The following is a 15178-nucleotide window of genomic DNA, read 5'->3' as shown; positions in this document are numbered from 1 at the left end:
TGTGGGGGTTGTGAAGTAATACTTTCACTCATCTTTGCTTTTTGTGAATAATTGTATACTTTCAACCTGGAAGATGTCTTTAACTGAAGCCATTGGAGAAGTTCAGAGGGAAAACCTCTCTTTGATGGGACTGCAACAACTTCTGGAACATTTGGCATCAGGGTCACAAGCCACAAAGGCTGGGAACACTGGTTCACGATATAATAATGCATTGTGTTGTAATGTAAAATCTCAAAGGAACTACAGATGTCAGATAAATGTAGTGCAGTAAAAGTACAATATTTCTATCGGAAATGAAGTAGAAAGTAACATGAAATGGGAATACTCAAGTAAAGTACAAGTACTTCAGAATTGTACTGAAGTACAGTGCTTAGTAAATGTACTTAGTTACTTTCCACAACTGCTTTCTGCCATCTTAAGTATTCAGCTGCCTCCCATTTCAAGCCCAGACATGTGTGAACGGGTCGACGCAGCTGTCCCATTCCAAACATTCCTCCAAATGAGCCCAACAGATTCAGCCTCTTCCCTCAGAGTTGTACCCCCAACCCAGCATGGGAATCACAGGAGTGAGATCACATTGGGGTGAGTTATTTTATGAGTAGGCCTTCATCCACCACAGGAGTGGTGGTGATCTCCTCTTAACTCCAGGAACGTTGTTTAAAAAGTTCTGCAGCCAAACTTTTAAAGCATTGAAAGATTATGCATTTCAGCACTTTTTTAAAAGTATGCATAAATGAAAGCAAAACAATAATCATGCTCATTGATAAATAAGTATGGTTATCATACATCAGAGCCTAAATGATGCTGATCAATCACTTATCTCTCTGTGTTGTGTTTGGTGGTTTTGATGCTGCCTTCATCACTATATGATGAAGTGGATTCCTGAGATGACACATGCCGTTAGCTGGACAGAAACATTATTTACAGTTATTTGGGTTATGAGTGTCCTTTAGTTAACAATAACCTTTTTCTGAATTAATTGTGATGGCATTAAAGCCATCCAGGCAGAATAACGTCTGTCATGAGTTAGTGGTTCTACACTGAAGGCCTTTCCTTCAGACACCTGAAGGCAGCAGCCTCTAACTGGAGCGATGATGTCACTGTCAAGCCACAGTTGCAGACTTGCAGACCCGCTGGTTACATATTGTGCAACCAGCATCAGGTTGCTGTAAAGTAACTGAACCCCCTGCTCATGTGCACACCCAACGTATTGTTTTGATGAATTATTCCAGTTTTGTCTGCACATCAACAGTTGCAGACTGACTGCCAAGTTAGCCCGGCCATGACATCACAAAAAGTGTGGTTGGGCAGTTGGCTGGTGAGAACACGCCATATTGATTTCTAGAGGATGTTGAGCGCAGGCTGCTGGTTTCACAGCGTGTTGAGCAACAGACAGCAGAGTTTAGGGCTGGATTCCACTTTTTACATGGTGGCTTTTTCAATGCACCAGCTCTTATGATCTATGTAATAGGGACTGAACAAAGACCTGGTGAACACGACCTGATGACTGTCGGACTATGTGGCGCGAAGAGGATTGGCTCAATACACCAGTGCTTTTATTCCCAGTCAGCATCTCGTCTTATGACGTCATACTCCTGTGAAGCACACACCTGCGTCGTACAACAGAGGCTTCTTCTGAAAGGGGACACAGCTGCTGTTACACTCCACAACATTTGTACAAAGTCCCTCAGTCGCCTTTGGCCTGCTGTGCTTCATTCCAGTGCAGTCCAACATCCTGTACGGAAGGGGAATTCCAGCCCAGTCCTCAGTAAAAAACGGACTGTTACATGATGTTTTGGAATCAGAAATTTGACATGAATCGGAATTCCCCTACTCCTGGTTACCACATCAAAATTTAAAAAATCACCCCCCACATGAAGGAGTAGTGTAAAGTGTCCTGACTCATGCAATATTCAACACTTTCTCCTCTCATCTCAGAATCCATCTGCCTCACTGCTGGGTTCATCTCTGGGTCACAAGCAAGCCAAAGACTATTTCCAATAAAACAGTGGGCCTCATGAAGGACACTCTCGTACAGAGACTGGTTCGCAAGTTTTTAAAATTCACAATTTTAAATAATTTGTGGCATTTACCAATTTTCACATACTTAATTCTCATCCATGTAAACATGAAAATCAAGAGCAAAAAGCACGAATTTGACCTGAAATCATTATTCATTTGAATGACGCATATTAACCTAACAAAGGCAAACCTGATGCAAAATGAATATTCTGATCACCATATTATCATTGCAGCTGCCAATCTACCGAGAGCAGCAGGTCTGTCCAGTGTCATCCTCTGTTGGAACACCTGACCGTCACTACTGTAGGCTGGAGTACTCTCACATCACCTCTCATATCAGCCATGGACAGCTTCATTTAGAGAGATGTTTTGTTGCAGTTAACTTCATGTCAAATCATTTCGTTGCTCCAGCGGCAGGCTACCATTAATGTTGTCCGATTGTTCTGGGTCCTCTTTTTCAGGATTCAAGCAAAAATGATGTTCACCCCAAAATGAAGCCTGTTACATGTGATTCAGCTGAAAGAGGATGAAGAGACAAAGCAACCTATTTCTGGCTTAAAGTCATTATGTGCAGAATCTTTATGTGATCCAAGTACTTTTCAAACCAGCAGGGAGCATAGGGGGTGTTAGCGTGGGACGTTCTCAAACTGAACATGTGATCGCTTTCACGGAGCAGGGAAATAGAGAACAAAGTTCATGGTTGGGTCACCAGATAAAAGATGAGAAATTTATTAAATCAGGTTTGACAGGTCAATGTAATTAAAAATGTTTGTTTGTTTTTACATTACAAACAAATGCAATGTTCTTTAAAATGTGCCAATTGTATTTCACATGCAGAATTTAACACTCATTTAAAACCCAGGGTAAGAAAGTACAGTATTTCACCTGGGTTGAGCATTTTGAGGGAAAAGCTTGATAGTTGACAGACTGGAGGGGAAATGAAAGAGGGATTTCATGCAAAGATTGTGACCAAGATGACTAAACTCTGAACATTACACTTTGGATGAGCTGTTACAGAAGCTTTGAAAACCTAACCCGTTACTTTCTCCTCTGAGCAAGACATTGAACTGTCAAGGCATTTTGATTCAGAAAAAAACACTCAAACACAAGTAGCAAATTATTAATGTGACTTACATGTTAGGATAACTGGGCAATCAAAATGTTAGTACATTTGCATTAAAATAAAACATTTGGCCTTAAAAGCAAAACCAAGAAAATATCTAAAGTTGAAAAAGAATGAGAAAAGAGTTTAAAGAAGTCACACAGTCTCTGCTCATGAGGAGCCACACTTTAGAGGAATATTCAAACATGAGTCGACTTTAAAAAAAGAACAAAAAAGAATCCCTCAGGAAACAGATTTAAACTCTATCCACTATTTAAATAAATTGAGAAAAAAATATATAAAGATGTTTCAAAATCATAAAAGGTCATCCACAACATGCTCTGCATTAAAGTTATGGATGGCCTACAAGCTTTCATGACCACATGCGTGCACGTGTGGGCAACCGTGTGTCAAACTACATGTGGTTGGTTTTTGCTACTGTTTTATTTGCACGAGAAGATGCCAGAGGAAGGGAAAACTGTTGGGATTTTGGTCTTTCCATTGTGTGCGGAGCACGAGCGTCAAGGCTTCCCTGGCTGGATGGACAGCAGGCTACCAAATTTGAAGTGCTGGATCACAGGGAACTTCTCCATACACTGAAAAGAGAGAAAGGAGGAGGACTGCTTTACCAACACCAGAGACAGTATGCTTCAAACAAAGTACAGATCTGATGAAGTGCAGTCATCATTCTAGTACTCCATCCGTCTATTTCTTTAGTACTTTTCAGGAACCTTCAACTTACTGTTCATTATTATACTGGAGTGCATCTTCAAATGTACCCGAAGATCACAGACAGCTTGTCACACTGTGCAGAATTCTTGTCGAAGGTTTTTTTTAGTGCAGGGCAAGTTAACGCGTTTATTTTGCGTTAACGCATTCATTAATTAATGCCGACAATTATTTTATCGCGTGTTAACGCATTTTTAAATAAATACAAAAATTATTATTATTATTATTTTTTTTTTTTACTGAAAGACAAGAGACAATACATATACATAACAACAAGAGGATGACAAGAACAGTGGGATAAAAGCCAGCAAACATCCTATAGTCAGACTGCCTCATGTTTATGGTTTTGTATTGGAGATATGTCCCTTCAGGGTTGCCGTAGAGCAGGGATTCCCAAAGTGTGGCGCGCGCACCCCTGGGGGTGCGTGAGCTGCCTCTAGGGGGTGCGCGAGAGGAAAAGTGTAATGGCGGTCTGATGGTGTAATAATATTAAATATTAAAAAAAAAATGTAATTTTTATTTAAAAAGTGGGATTTTTCACAAAATAAAAACATGAATTATAAAAATTCCCTTTGTAAGATTTAAAATTAAAAATTAAAAATTAAAAAGAGGAAACGAGAGAGCATCAGACTGGGAAAAAAAGAGGAAATATGATGAAAAGTCTCTGTGTCTGGGCTTCACTTGGATTGGCAACGCAGATTGCCCAAAGCCACAGTGCGTGGTGTGCAGTGAGGTTCTGGCTAACAGTCTGAAGCTCTTATTTACGTCGCCACCTGAACACCAAGCATGCCAGTGCAAGTCAAAAGCCCCTTACATTGTTCATATCGAAATTGGAGGAGTTACAAAACAGCCAAAAACAACTGCAGTCTCATTCATGTGTTGGGTCTATAAATGATGCACTACAGGCTTCATATCTGGTTACAGAATAGCGAGAAAGGGGCTACCGCACACAATCGCCGAAGACGTGAGCTTGCCAGCTGCCAGAGAGATGGTGGAATGTATGATTGGGGAGAAAGAAGCAAAAAAGTTGGACATGATCCCGGTGTCCAACAACACTGTGTCGCACCGCATCGATGCTTTGTCCGAAGACATCCTGGCTTCATTAGTCGCTCATTAATTGTAAATTAAATGTGATAATCTGCCTCTGAGCCTGTGCGTGTGTGCTCGCCATCCGTATTGCTCTTTAAAAGTGACGCCTTGTGTCACTGAAAGTTATTGAAACTTTGTTGCAGTGTTTCAGGGCGTTTTCACACCTTCAGTTCGTTTGCTTTGTTGCAGTTGCTCCTTTGTTCGGTTTGTGTTCACACTGCAACATTTAACAGCGGACTAAATCTTGTAAACAAATGCCACGCGCGAGCAAACTGTTCTCTCATTGGTCCGATGCTTATGCGGCTATAAAGGCTTAAAAGGCTCTGTTGCTTTTAAAAACATTTTTATTAAGGGGGGGGGGTGGCGAACCCGGTCGGGATGTAGAAGGGGGTGCGCGGCCTAAAAGGTTTGGGAACCGCTGCCGTAGAGAAAAGGCGACTTCCGCTGCTACTACTGGATATCGCTGCGGTAAACTCAGCAGACACTTACATGTTAGTGCACCTATATGCTGAAATTCACTGTAAACGCATTCAAACGGCACAGATCGGGAGCGAGCGAAGGACTTTGAAAGTTAGCGGAAAGATTAACGTGAGACAACATCCGGTTTCTTCAGACGAACATCCGGTTTTCAGAATAAGATTCCAACAAAGTATGAATTATATTCACATAAGTATGAAACATGCTACCTGCATCTTGTGAACCAAATGTTATTGCCCTTTTGTTCATATAGCAGCACCGTACTTTCCGGACTATAAGCCGCTACTTTCCCCCCCACACTTTGAGACTGCGGCTTATATGCGGATTTTTCCGTAGCTTTGCGCCGCCAACACATTTAACATGAATATTGTAATGTGTCACTTACGAGTCGGCGACAGGGTCCTTGCAAGGGGTTTATTCACAGAAACCGTCGCTCTTGTTGCCGAGCAAATCCCTCGAACATTATCCGTACAGTGTGTTTTCCACAACAACAACTTCCGGTTCCGGTCTAACACAACATTTACTAGCTCCCGACACAGAACAGTTAACCCCCTCCTCCCCTCTGCTACCAGCTGTTACTTAGAGACCTTAGTCTGTAATGCAAGTATGTCTGTATGAAGCATGAAAAGATGTAGGCTACGAAGATATATTATTATCGCGGTTAGCATTTCCCCATTGGCGGTAATGTTAAAATTAGCTTAGAAGCTAGCGAGTCGGACATGTTATGATGTTCAGAGAAGAAGACAACTTTAGTACTGTTAAAAGCATCTTGTCGTTCAACGGGGACACCTGGTGTCCGGTGCGGCTTATCTATGGAACAATTCCTTATTCTTTTAAATATTTGCGGCTACGGTCAATATACCGGTGCAGCTTATAGTCCGGAAAGTACGGTGCTTTTCAAATAAAAGTGCACAATACACTACTTTATAATTCATTATTGAACTTTACCATATCAATCGCGATTAATCACAAAAAATCCATGCGATTAAATATTTGAATCATTGCCCAGCACTAGTTTTTTTAGTAACCAAGACAAAGCAGTAAAGCTGGATGTTCTTGACACGAGGGGTTAAATGGGAGTAAATGGTTAATGGACTGTACTTGTACAGCGCTATTCGGGTCATCCGACCACTCAAAGTGCTTTACCACTACATGTCATCATTCACACTGATGACAGTGGCTACCATGCAAGGTGCCACCTGCCCATCAGGACTCGAACTAATCATAAATACCCATTCATCCACCGCAGGCACAGCCTACAGGAGCAATTTGGGGTTAAGTGTCTTGCCCAAGGACACATCAACATGTACTAGTGGAGCTGGGGAAGGACGACGCGCTCCACTACTGAGCCACAGTTGCCCCTGTCTCCTGGGAGTCCAGCCATTTCTCTGCATACAGCGTAGGTTTGATTTATTATCAGATTTCAGCTGATGATGATGCAGGGTTTCATTTATTTAAACACTGCAATTTACTTACAGAGTGACAGTGGGCTATGCTACGTTACATGACGGTTACTTCCTAACATTAACCAGCTTATAATACACAGTTAAAACTACTAATGTTAAGATTTTGTTATTTCAACATCATTAGAATTCTGTTGTTATACAAATCATCACTATGGATGACTTAAAGTAAAAGGAAATAGTTGATTATGATAATAAATATTTTAGTTCATTGCTACAGACCTATTAGAAATGGACTGAAGTGAGATGAATGTCGTGAAAACTTGATCTTAATCAAAATTTGCAGTTAAAAGTTTATAAATCGTAATATATTGCAACGTTTGGTTTCACAATACTCAGCATAGCGCTTTTAAAATTGCAATAATATCACATCACGACTAAAGCATCGTGATAATATGGTATCGCGACTAAAGTATCGCGGTAATATGGTATCGCGACTAAAGCATCGTGATAATATGGTATCGCGACTAAAGTATCGCGGTAATATGGTATCGCGACTAAAGTATCGTGATAATATGGTATCGCGACTAAAGTATCGTGATAATATGGTATCGCGACTAAAGTATCGTGATAATATGGTATCGCGACTAAAGTATCGTGATATGGTATCGCGACTAAAGTATCGCGATAATATGGTATCGCGACTAAAGCATCGTGATAATATGGTATCGCGACTAAAGTATCGCGGTAATATGGTATCGCGACTAAAGTATCGCGGTAATATGGTATCGCGACTAAAGTATCGTGATAATATGGTATCGCGACTAAAGTATCGTGATAATATGGTATCGCGACTAAAGTATCGCGGTAATATGGTATCGCGACTAAAGTATCGTGATAATATGGTATCGCGACTAAAGTATCGTGATAATATGGTATCGCGACTAAAGTATCGTGATAATATGGTATCGCGACTAAAGTATCGCGGTAATATGGTATCGCGACTAAAGTATCGTGATAATATGGTATCGCGACTAAAGAATCGTGATAATATGGTATCGCGACTAAAGTATCGTGATAATATGGTATCGCGACTAAAGAATCGTGATAATATGGTATCGCGACTAAAGTTTCGTGATAATATGGTATCGCGACTAAAGTTTCGTGATAATATGGTATCGCAATAATATGAGCGTAATCTTTGACGTGCCAGTGGCACCGAGGTAGCCTCCTACGTACGTCAGCATTAACGCGCGCCGTGATTGGTCAGTGGGCCAGCGCGTGACTTATGTGAAATTTAAGGAAGCTGGCAGAAGTTAGTTGAAGGAGTAAGAGTTCAAATTGAAAGATATGGAAGAAATTATGACATTTGTAGGGTTTTGCTTGGTGTAGTTTATTATTACGTAGCTTTGTTTTTTTAACACTCAATGGCTGAAGGAGGAGAAATGGATTTAGTGGCGGAGTTACTGACAATGCCTTTCTCCAGAAGGACAACAAGTGTTGCTGTTAACTCGTACCACTGGCCTTTCAATTTGAACATGTTGAAAATGTCTGTGGCTCAGCCCAGAGAAAGCCTTAGTGTGTACTGACATGGACCCAGTTTTGGGGAGCAGCAGTGGGGGTGGTGGGTGTCTGCAGTGGGGGTTGGGAGGCTGTTCGGGGGGAGCACAGTGGAATTGAACTCTTGTGCTCAGTCTCTGTGCAGTGCCGCTATCGGTCATGATCTGGGCAGAACTGGGGTGGAAACACATGCCTCAGAGAACTTTAGTCTAAACGTATTCAATCAATGAAAATGTGTCATTGCTCACAGATAAACTATCCTACTGAAATGCATTAACAGATTCAATCAAAATACCCACTGATAACCCAACTCGATCTAGTTATTAGTTTCTGTACACTTGAGTCTTCGTTACCATCGAACCACACACTGTTTTCTACAGCACACCAAAGTGTTGAAAGGGTAATTCTGAGATATTCTACAGTTTTCTTACGGTCAACAAATCCCATGAGCAAACCCAAACCATCACTGACTATCCACTAACAAGTATTGAGTATTGAGTGTGGATAAATCATCTTCCTCTGCACCATAGAGCTCCAGTGTTGTCCAAAAACCATTAACAACCCACCAATGAGCCTTACAGTGTCACGTTTGCATGTTACTTTTGGTCTTTTCAAAATATTTAACAAAGAGGAAAACAGAGAATAACACCAGCCTTATCTGTTAAGTGTGTTAATGTCTTTTATTCCTTCAAGGCAGTCTGGGGTTCATTAATTTCTCTCCACTATGTAAATTAACTTGTTGAGACAACAATAAATCCAATAAGATATGTTCACAGGGATGAATTATCCATCTCAAGCAAGTCTGTGCAAGTAGCTTTGTGTAGTACATTGAATTGAACTCAACCCAATGGCCGCCTTGAGAAGGAGTAGAAAGAAAACACTTAAACACGACTGGTAGTAACACACACTAGTAGGGGCCTAAATATGGAGCGCTGGATGGCTGATCTTCTCATGTATGGACAAGACATCCTGTGTAATTCTGTCCATTCAAGTCAAGCGAACAGTCCAAGTGCATCCAGCATTGTTTCCCTGCGCATGTGTCATTTCATGCAATCAGTTTGTTCTGAACAGGCAACAAGCCCCCAGAACTGCCTCCTCTCTCAGACAGAAAATGGTGGATTCTGCTCTAAGTCTAGTAACTCTCTGCTGAAACCCTGTGTGGGGCCAGGAAAAGGGAGTGTGGAATGCAAGTCTGCTGATGGTTGCTCCAGGCTTGGAGGAAGGTCGGGACAGGGAGGGGAGGATTTAATGAAGGGAACGGCAAAGGAGGAGGGGGGGGGGGGGAAGGGAGGCAGACAGCTTGGCCCCTCAGCTCTTCGGGAAGGCTCACAGGCTGCTCTGGAAAACACAGGATGTGGGCATGCAGGCGGGGAGAACGGGCTTAGACGCGCGCGCGCGCGCGCACACGCACACGCACGCACACACACACACACACACGCGCACACACACACACACACACACACACACACACACTTTATTAACCCTTTCCTGGCTCTCTCCTCTGCTACCCAAAGAAACAGTCTGTTAGGCTGCATTCACACCAAATCAGACATTGTGGCAGAAATGCCAGTCTTCCCATTCATTTGCATGTGGGTAGTTTGGGGTGCGGCGGTGGAGGCTGCATGGGATGTCAAAAAAAACCCTGAAACGTTTAAACAAAATCAACTTCTAGAGGACCGCAACCTGACGTCACGCTGCATTGGCCAGTAACATAAGCGCCAATCGGACCATAAGACGACCACAGGAAGAAGAGCAGCGTAAATGACAAACACACTGATGACGACTGATGGGACCGCCAGTTGAAGAGTCAGGGGATCACCAAAGTCAGTCGGATTCATTCGTGAATTGTTGAGCTACTCCAGTCCTCCCTAGCATAGCTTAAATAAAAATGTCTGTACAGTCATTCATGTTTCCAAGAGGATGAATCTTACAGACTTTGTTGATCGTCCTGCTTTTCATCTAGCTGCAGCATCAGGTCAATCTTTTGGTTTACTTTTAACATTACTCGCTATTTAGTGCCAATTATATAATTAGCAAAGCATCTTTTGTATTTATTTATCTATGCAGGTCAAATTTGGTGGTTTTCTATGTAAGTTGTAATGAATCTTCTAATCACTAAATGTTTTAGTTTGGAGTCAGCCCAGATTACCACCAATGATATTGAATTTTAAAACCAGCATGAACTCTTCCTCCACCAGCAGACGGATACATCCCTGAAGAATTGGACTGAGCAGTGGCCCAAGAGAGAACGAAGCGAGCATACCTCTGCCTTGTACATTCTGATCAGGCCCTGGTTGACTTTGGACCAGGAAGCAACAGCACTGATGTTCCACAGCTGGTTGGAGTGTTCGGCAAACGGACCGGTCTTCATCTACAGAACAGAGAAAGAGTGACAAAGACCCAGACCCAAGTGAGACCTCTTTGGTGGAGCTAATACTCTCTTTATCAAACAGTGTAGTTTGTTGATTATGGTGAAGGATGACAATGAAATTAAGCGTATTCATTTAGAACTTTAACATAAGCACACACAGTCACAAAATGATGCCCAATAACATTCTAACTTCAACCTTTGAATACTATCAAAGCAGTATATAAATCATAGTTATTCTCTTAAGGTTATGTTGTATCATTTTATTGCACCACAAGGTTTCATTGATTTGAATAGGATAGCTTTTAAACCTTCCTTTTAGTCCTCTAGAAACCATCACTAAAATCTTTTCACAGAAACCGTAGGCCGGAAAAGTGGGTTTCAAAAGTTTTGAGTCTTCAGTGATGAAGCTTTGGTCAGCCTGAGTTGGGTCGGTTAGAACGGGTCCCAATGACGACCCATTCTCGTGGCAGAGAAAGACATGTTTCGGCAAAACCTTTTGGAACAGAGTTTCTTGATGGACAGTGAAGAAGTGGTGGCTTATGTTGCATGAGTGTTTTTTGTTTTTATGGACAATTTCATTCTTTGTTACACAGAAAACGGGTCACCAGTGGAGTCCACCGTAAAGGACTGAAACCAAGCTGACTGAAGCTGCCTTTCTAAATGACAAGCTTTGTCTGATTTCTGTACTTATTAAAAGGAACGACTGGTTGAGGAAAGGAATGTGAGAAAAGTGATGGTGGGATCTGTCCCTGTACACATCCTTCATTATCACTGTGTACAGTAAGGAATCCAAAGGTAACCTGCCGTTTGATCTATCACACAGTCCTGGGAAGATTACAAGCTTCAAATGATGCTGCTACATATATTACAATACAATAGGTTGACATCAGTAGATCCCATCAGCACTAGTATGTGAAAGTGACAAACACAGAGCATTGTCACCAGCTCCACAGAGCTCCACAGCATCGGTCAGCTCATCGTTCTGGGCTTGTTTGGACTCACTCTCACGGCTCTCATCGTTTCAGGTGAAGCCGGCAGCTGTTTTCAGCAACAAAAAAAGCACCTGCCTGTGAGTGCTTTGCGGCGGCGGAGGGGCTCACGGCAGCACCCGCTGCTCGTTCACGACAGTGCAGAACGTACTGCTTTAACGTCAAAACACCAGAAAAGTCTCCAACAACACCAGAACAAGTCGCTAGATTTGACACTAGTAGCTTTTGTCAAATAAAGTCACCATGAGGGTTCGAAAAGTCGCCAGATTTAGCGAGCAAGTTGGCAACACTGGCACCGGTTAAATATGTCCCCAGAGCAACGCTGGACGTAACAATAGTTCCCATCACATATAAAACCAAACAAAAATCCATCTTCATAAATACAAGTTGTACTAATAATATATAAACAAGCATATTAAAGCTACTGCAGATGTAAAAACAAAAGCAGTTCACTTACCAGAGCTGCTGTTCACTATTTAAAGACAAAGTCCATCCTCCTTTCTTTGTTAACAAAGAGTTTAATCTCACGGTTGTTCAGTACATCCGTGTGTTGTAGTTCCAGTAAGAAGTCCTTCTCCATTCATGGATGCCAGTGAAGACAGTCGAGCCTCCCCAGTTGTATTTCTTGAATAGGTTTTAATGCGTTTGAGGCTGAAAATGTCCGCTCCACAGAGGCAGCAGATTGTCACAGCCCAACATGTCAGGCTAGCCCACTGACCAATCACGTACTTGTAGGCCAGCTAGCAGCTCTGACACGTCAAAGAATACGCCCAACATGTCAAACTAAAGATCTGATTGGTTGAACACTATCACAATCAACAATATCGTCCCCATTTACTTAAACTGCACATGGATGCACTTGTGAGTCTGCAGGCCTCTGTTCTTACCTAGAGACACAGAGGTGAGATCTGATTGGATAAAAGCTCTACTTAAAACAAGCTGCACTGGAAGCAGAGCAACTGAGGAAGACAGGAGCTGTGCAATGAGAACATAAGATAATGGGGGAAATATTTTTATAAATTATCATACATTTAGTGTATTTCTAGCTCTAACTTTGTGATTCGGTTTAGGCCAGCAGAGAAGGCCTTGAAGGCCCTGACGGCCCACCACTGATGTATATACATTGTCTTTGCTTTATCAACGATCTCATATCATCTTTGATCTAAATAGGAAAATCCATTCACTGCATTGACCTTTGTCCCTGTGGACATTATTGATGTTGCTGTCTGGCTAGTCTTGATCGTAACTTTAAAGCTGCATTCACCAGAATCCAATAGTTGTCCATGTTTGGAAATGAAACTAAAGTGAGCACATTGAACTTGATGGTACGGTTTCTCCGTGTCGAATTGTTTAGCTTTGTAATCATTTTTAGGTTTGTTTGTTCTTCTGAAGATGATGTGAAGATGGAAGACAAATGAGTGTGACTAAAAACAACAGGCTGACTGTTTTCCTCAATCTTATCATGGAAACGTGATTACTTTGTTTTCTTCACACACTGACTTCTCTGCTTTCAATATGCAGAACAGAATGCTTGTTCCAGCAAACACCTAATATAAAAATAATATCCTGGAGAGTGTTGGCTTACAGACAACCACTAGTAAGAATATATAGCAGAACAATAAGTAGACAGTCACTGTGACGAGAACAAATGTAGGAATTCATAAATGTATGAATGAAGTGAGGACTATCGACTGTTTTCCCACCATTTTCCCCAAGAGGCAGGGGAATCCGAAACCAGACCCTGGGGCATCAATTTAACAGCCCCCTCCTTTTTCCATCCCCCCACCACACTGCTCTAGACACTTTCCAGGGCCTCGCCTGAGAACACATGGGGGAGGGGCATGAGGAGGGAGGAGAGGGGGTGGAGACAGACCGTATTCCCTGGAGGAAGGAGTGATTCACAGCAGCATGTGGGGAAGGAAGTGACTCATGTTTAGAACGACACACACACACACAAGCCTTGTATGTGAATCAAAAAAAGAACATGAGTTTGAAGTATCCACATGTGTGTGAATAGGAGGGAAATACTTGTACATGTGGAGTGTTGAATACTCAGGTCTGTCTGAGCAACAGTACACAATAAGGCCAGAAATAGATCCAAGAGTCTTGTTTATTCTGTTTTACTTATCAAACAAATAAACTCAAGTCAATTTCAACAATGAGAGTTAAGTGGTATTAACTATTAAGCCTTGATATTGTTGCTATGGTTACCCACAGTTAAAGAACCTTGCACTTGGAGTTAGAATGAAGGTTGTGGGTAATGGTCTATCAACTGGAGCCAGAGTGCAAATGAACTGTGTTGACTTCTATTGACTTCCTTGGTTGGTTAGTTAATGGTTTGCAGTTATAAGACACGAGTACAAATAGGAATAAACTTATTGTCCGAAACTATTGAGCTGAGGCTTTACTGGTCATTATCAATGCATCCACTCTCCGTAACCAGTTATCCTTCTCTGGGTAGCAGGGGGTGGGGCCGATCCCAGCTGACATCCCACACTATCATGGGCAGCAATTCACACTCACAGGCAATGTAGAGTCAGCTGTATGTCTTTGGGAGGAAGCGGGGGAAGGGCTGGGTGGCCCGAGAATTTAATCCCGGGCCCTGTTACTTTGAGGCTAGAGGCAATCTATTGAGACTGACTCGCACTGGTCAGTGATTAGCTCGCTAGCAACAGCAGCTCACCAACTAAACACTGAGAACAGTCACAACCTCAACAAGCTTCTACAAGCACTTTGCAAGAACGAGCGGATTCATTTGACCTTCAACTCTTTGACCATTTTTCTAGGTGAAAAATGGTCCGTTTGTGTGAGTAACAGTGTGAGAGTTAAATATACTAACTAGGGGATACTATGAACAAAAAGAAGTTCAGTGGCATAACATTCATCTCTTAGGGCAGTGGTTCCCAAACTTTCAGACATTAATTGCCTTACATTCTTGAATATATTTTTCAGTAAAATTAACTTAAAATGTTAGGAACAGTGCAACAACTTACATTTCCCCATTTAACAGTAGGTTTTTCAAACTGAATTAGTGTGCAAGAAAATAAAGACTCCTACATGTAGAACAATAATCAAAGACTAGACGTGCAAGCTACTGCTTTCGCTGCATAGATCACATTCCTATTCCTACATGTAAATTGCTTTCTGACATTAATTTGTAAATAAATTTGATTTCTTTTAAGTCCATTTCCCCACATTTAACAGCAAGTTGTGCTTTCACAGGGACAGATGCAGCTTTTACAAAGTGACTCTGCTGGGCATGACAGTTTTCCTATTTATTTTGATGATTCTTTTTGGTGGTGGGTTTCCAAGTGTCTTTTCAATGTAGTGGGCTTCATACCGTCTACCGCCAGTATGTTACGACCAGTGGTGTATAGTAACGAAGTAGAAATACTTCGTTACTGTACTTAAGTAGTTTTTTTGGGTATCTGTACTT

The 15178-nt window shown here is 41.8% G+C and overlaps 1 protein-coding gene across 1 annotated transcript in view; it reads right to left on the bottom strand.

The window, feature by feature from the left end:
- Positions 1-2735: 2735 nt before the first annotated feature.
- ptpa (protein phosphatase 2 phosphatase activator) overlaps positions 2736-15178 on the bottom strand; it is a 29448-nt gene continuing 17005 nt past the window's right edge. Inside the window, exons 9-10 of the mRNA XM_079288803.1 lie at positions 10646-10753; positions 2736-3720 (exon numbers count right to left, since the gene is read on the bottom strand). Of these exons, the coding sequence (XP_079144929.1) occupies positions 3646-3720; positions 10646-10753 (183 nt within the window). The 3' untranslated portion in view covers positions 2736-3645. The remainder of the gene's footprint in view (positions 3721-10645; positions 10754-15178) is intronic.

Source organism: Melanostigma gelatinosum (genome assembly GCF_949748355.1).
Source record: "Melanostigma gelatinosum genome assembly, chromosome: 18".
NCBI classification, from domain to species: domain Eukaryota; kingdom Metazoa; phylum Chordata; class Actinopteri; order Perciformes; family Zoarcidae; genus Melanostigma; species Melanostigma gelatinosum.
This window is presented reverse-complemented; position numbering and strand designations above follow the sequence as displayed.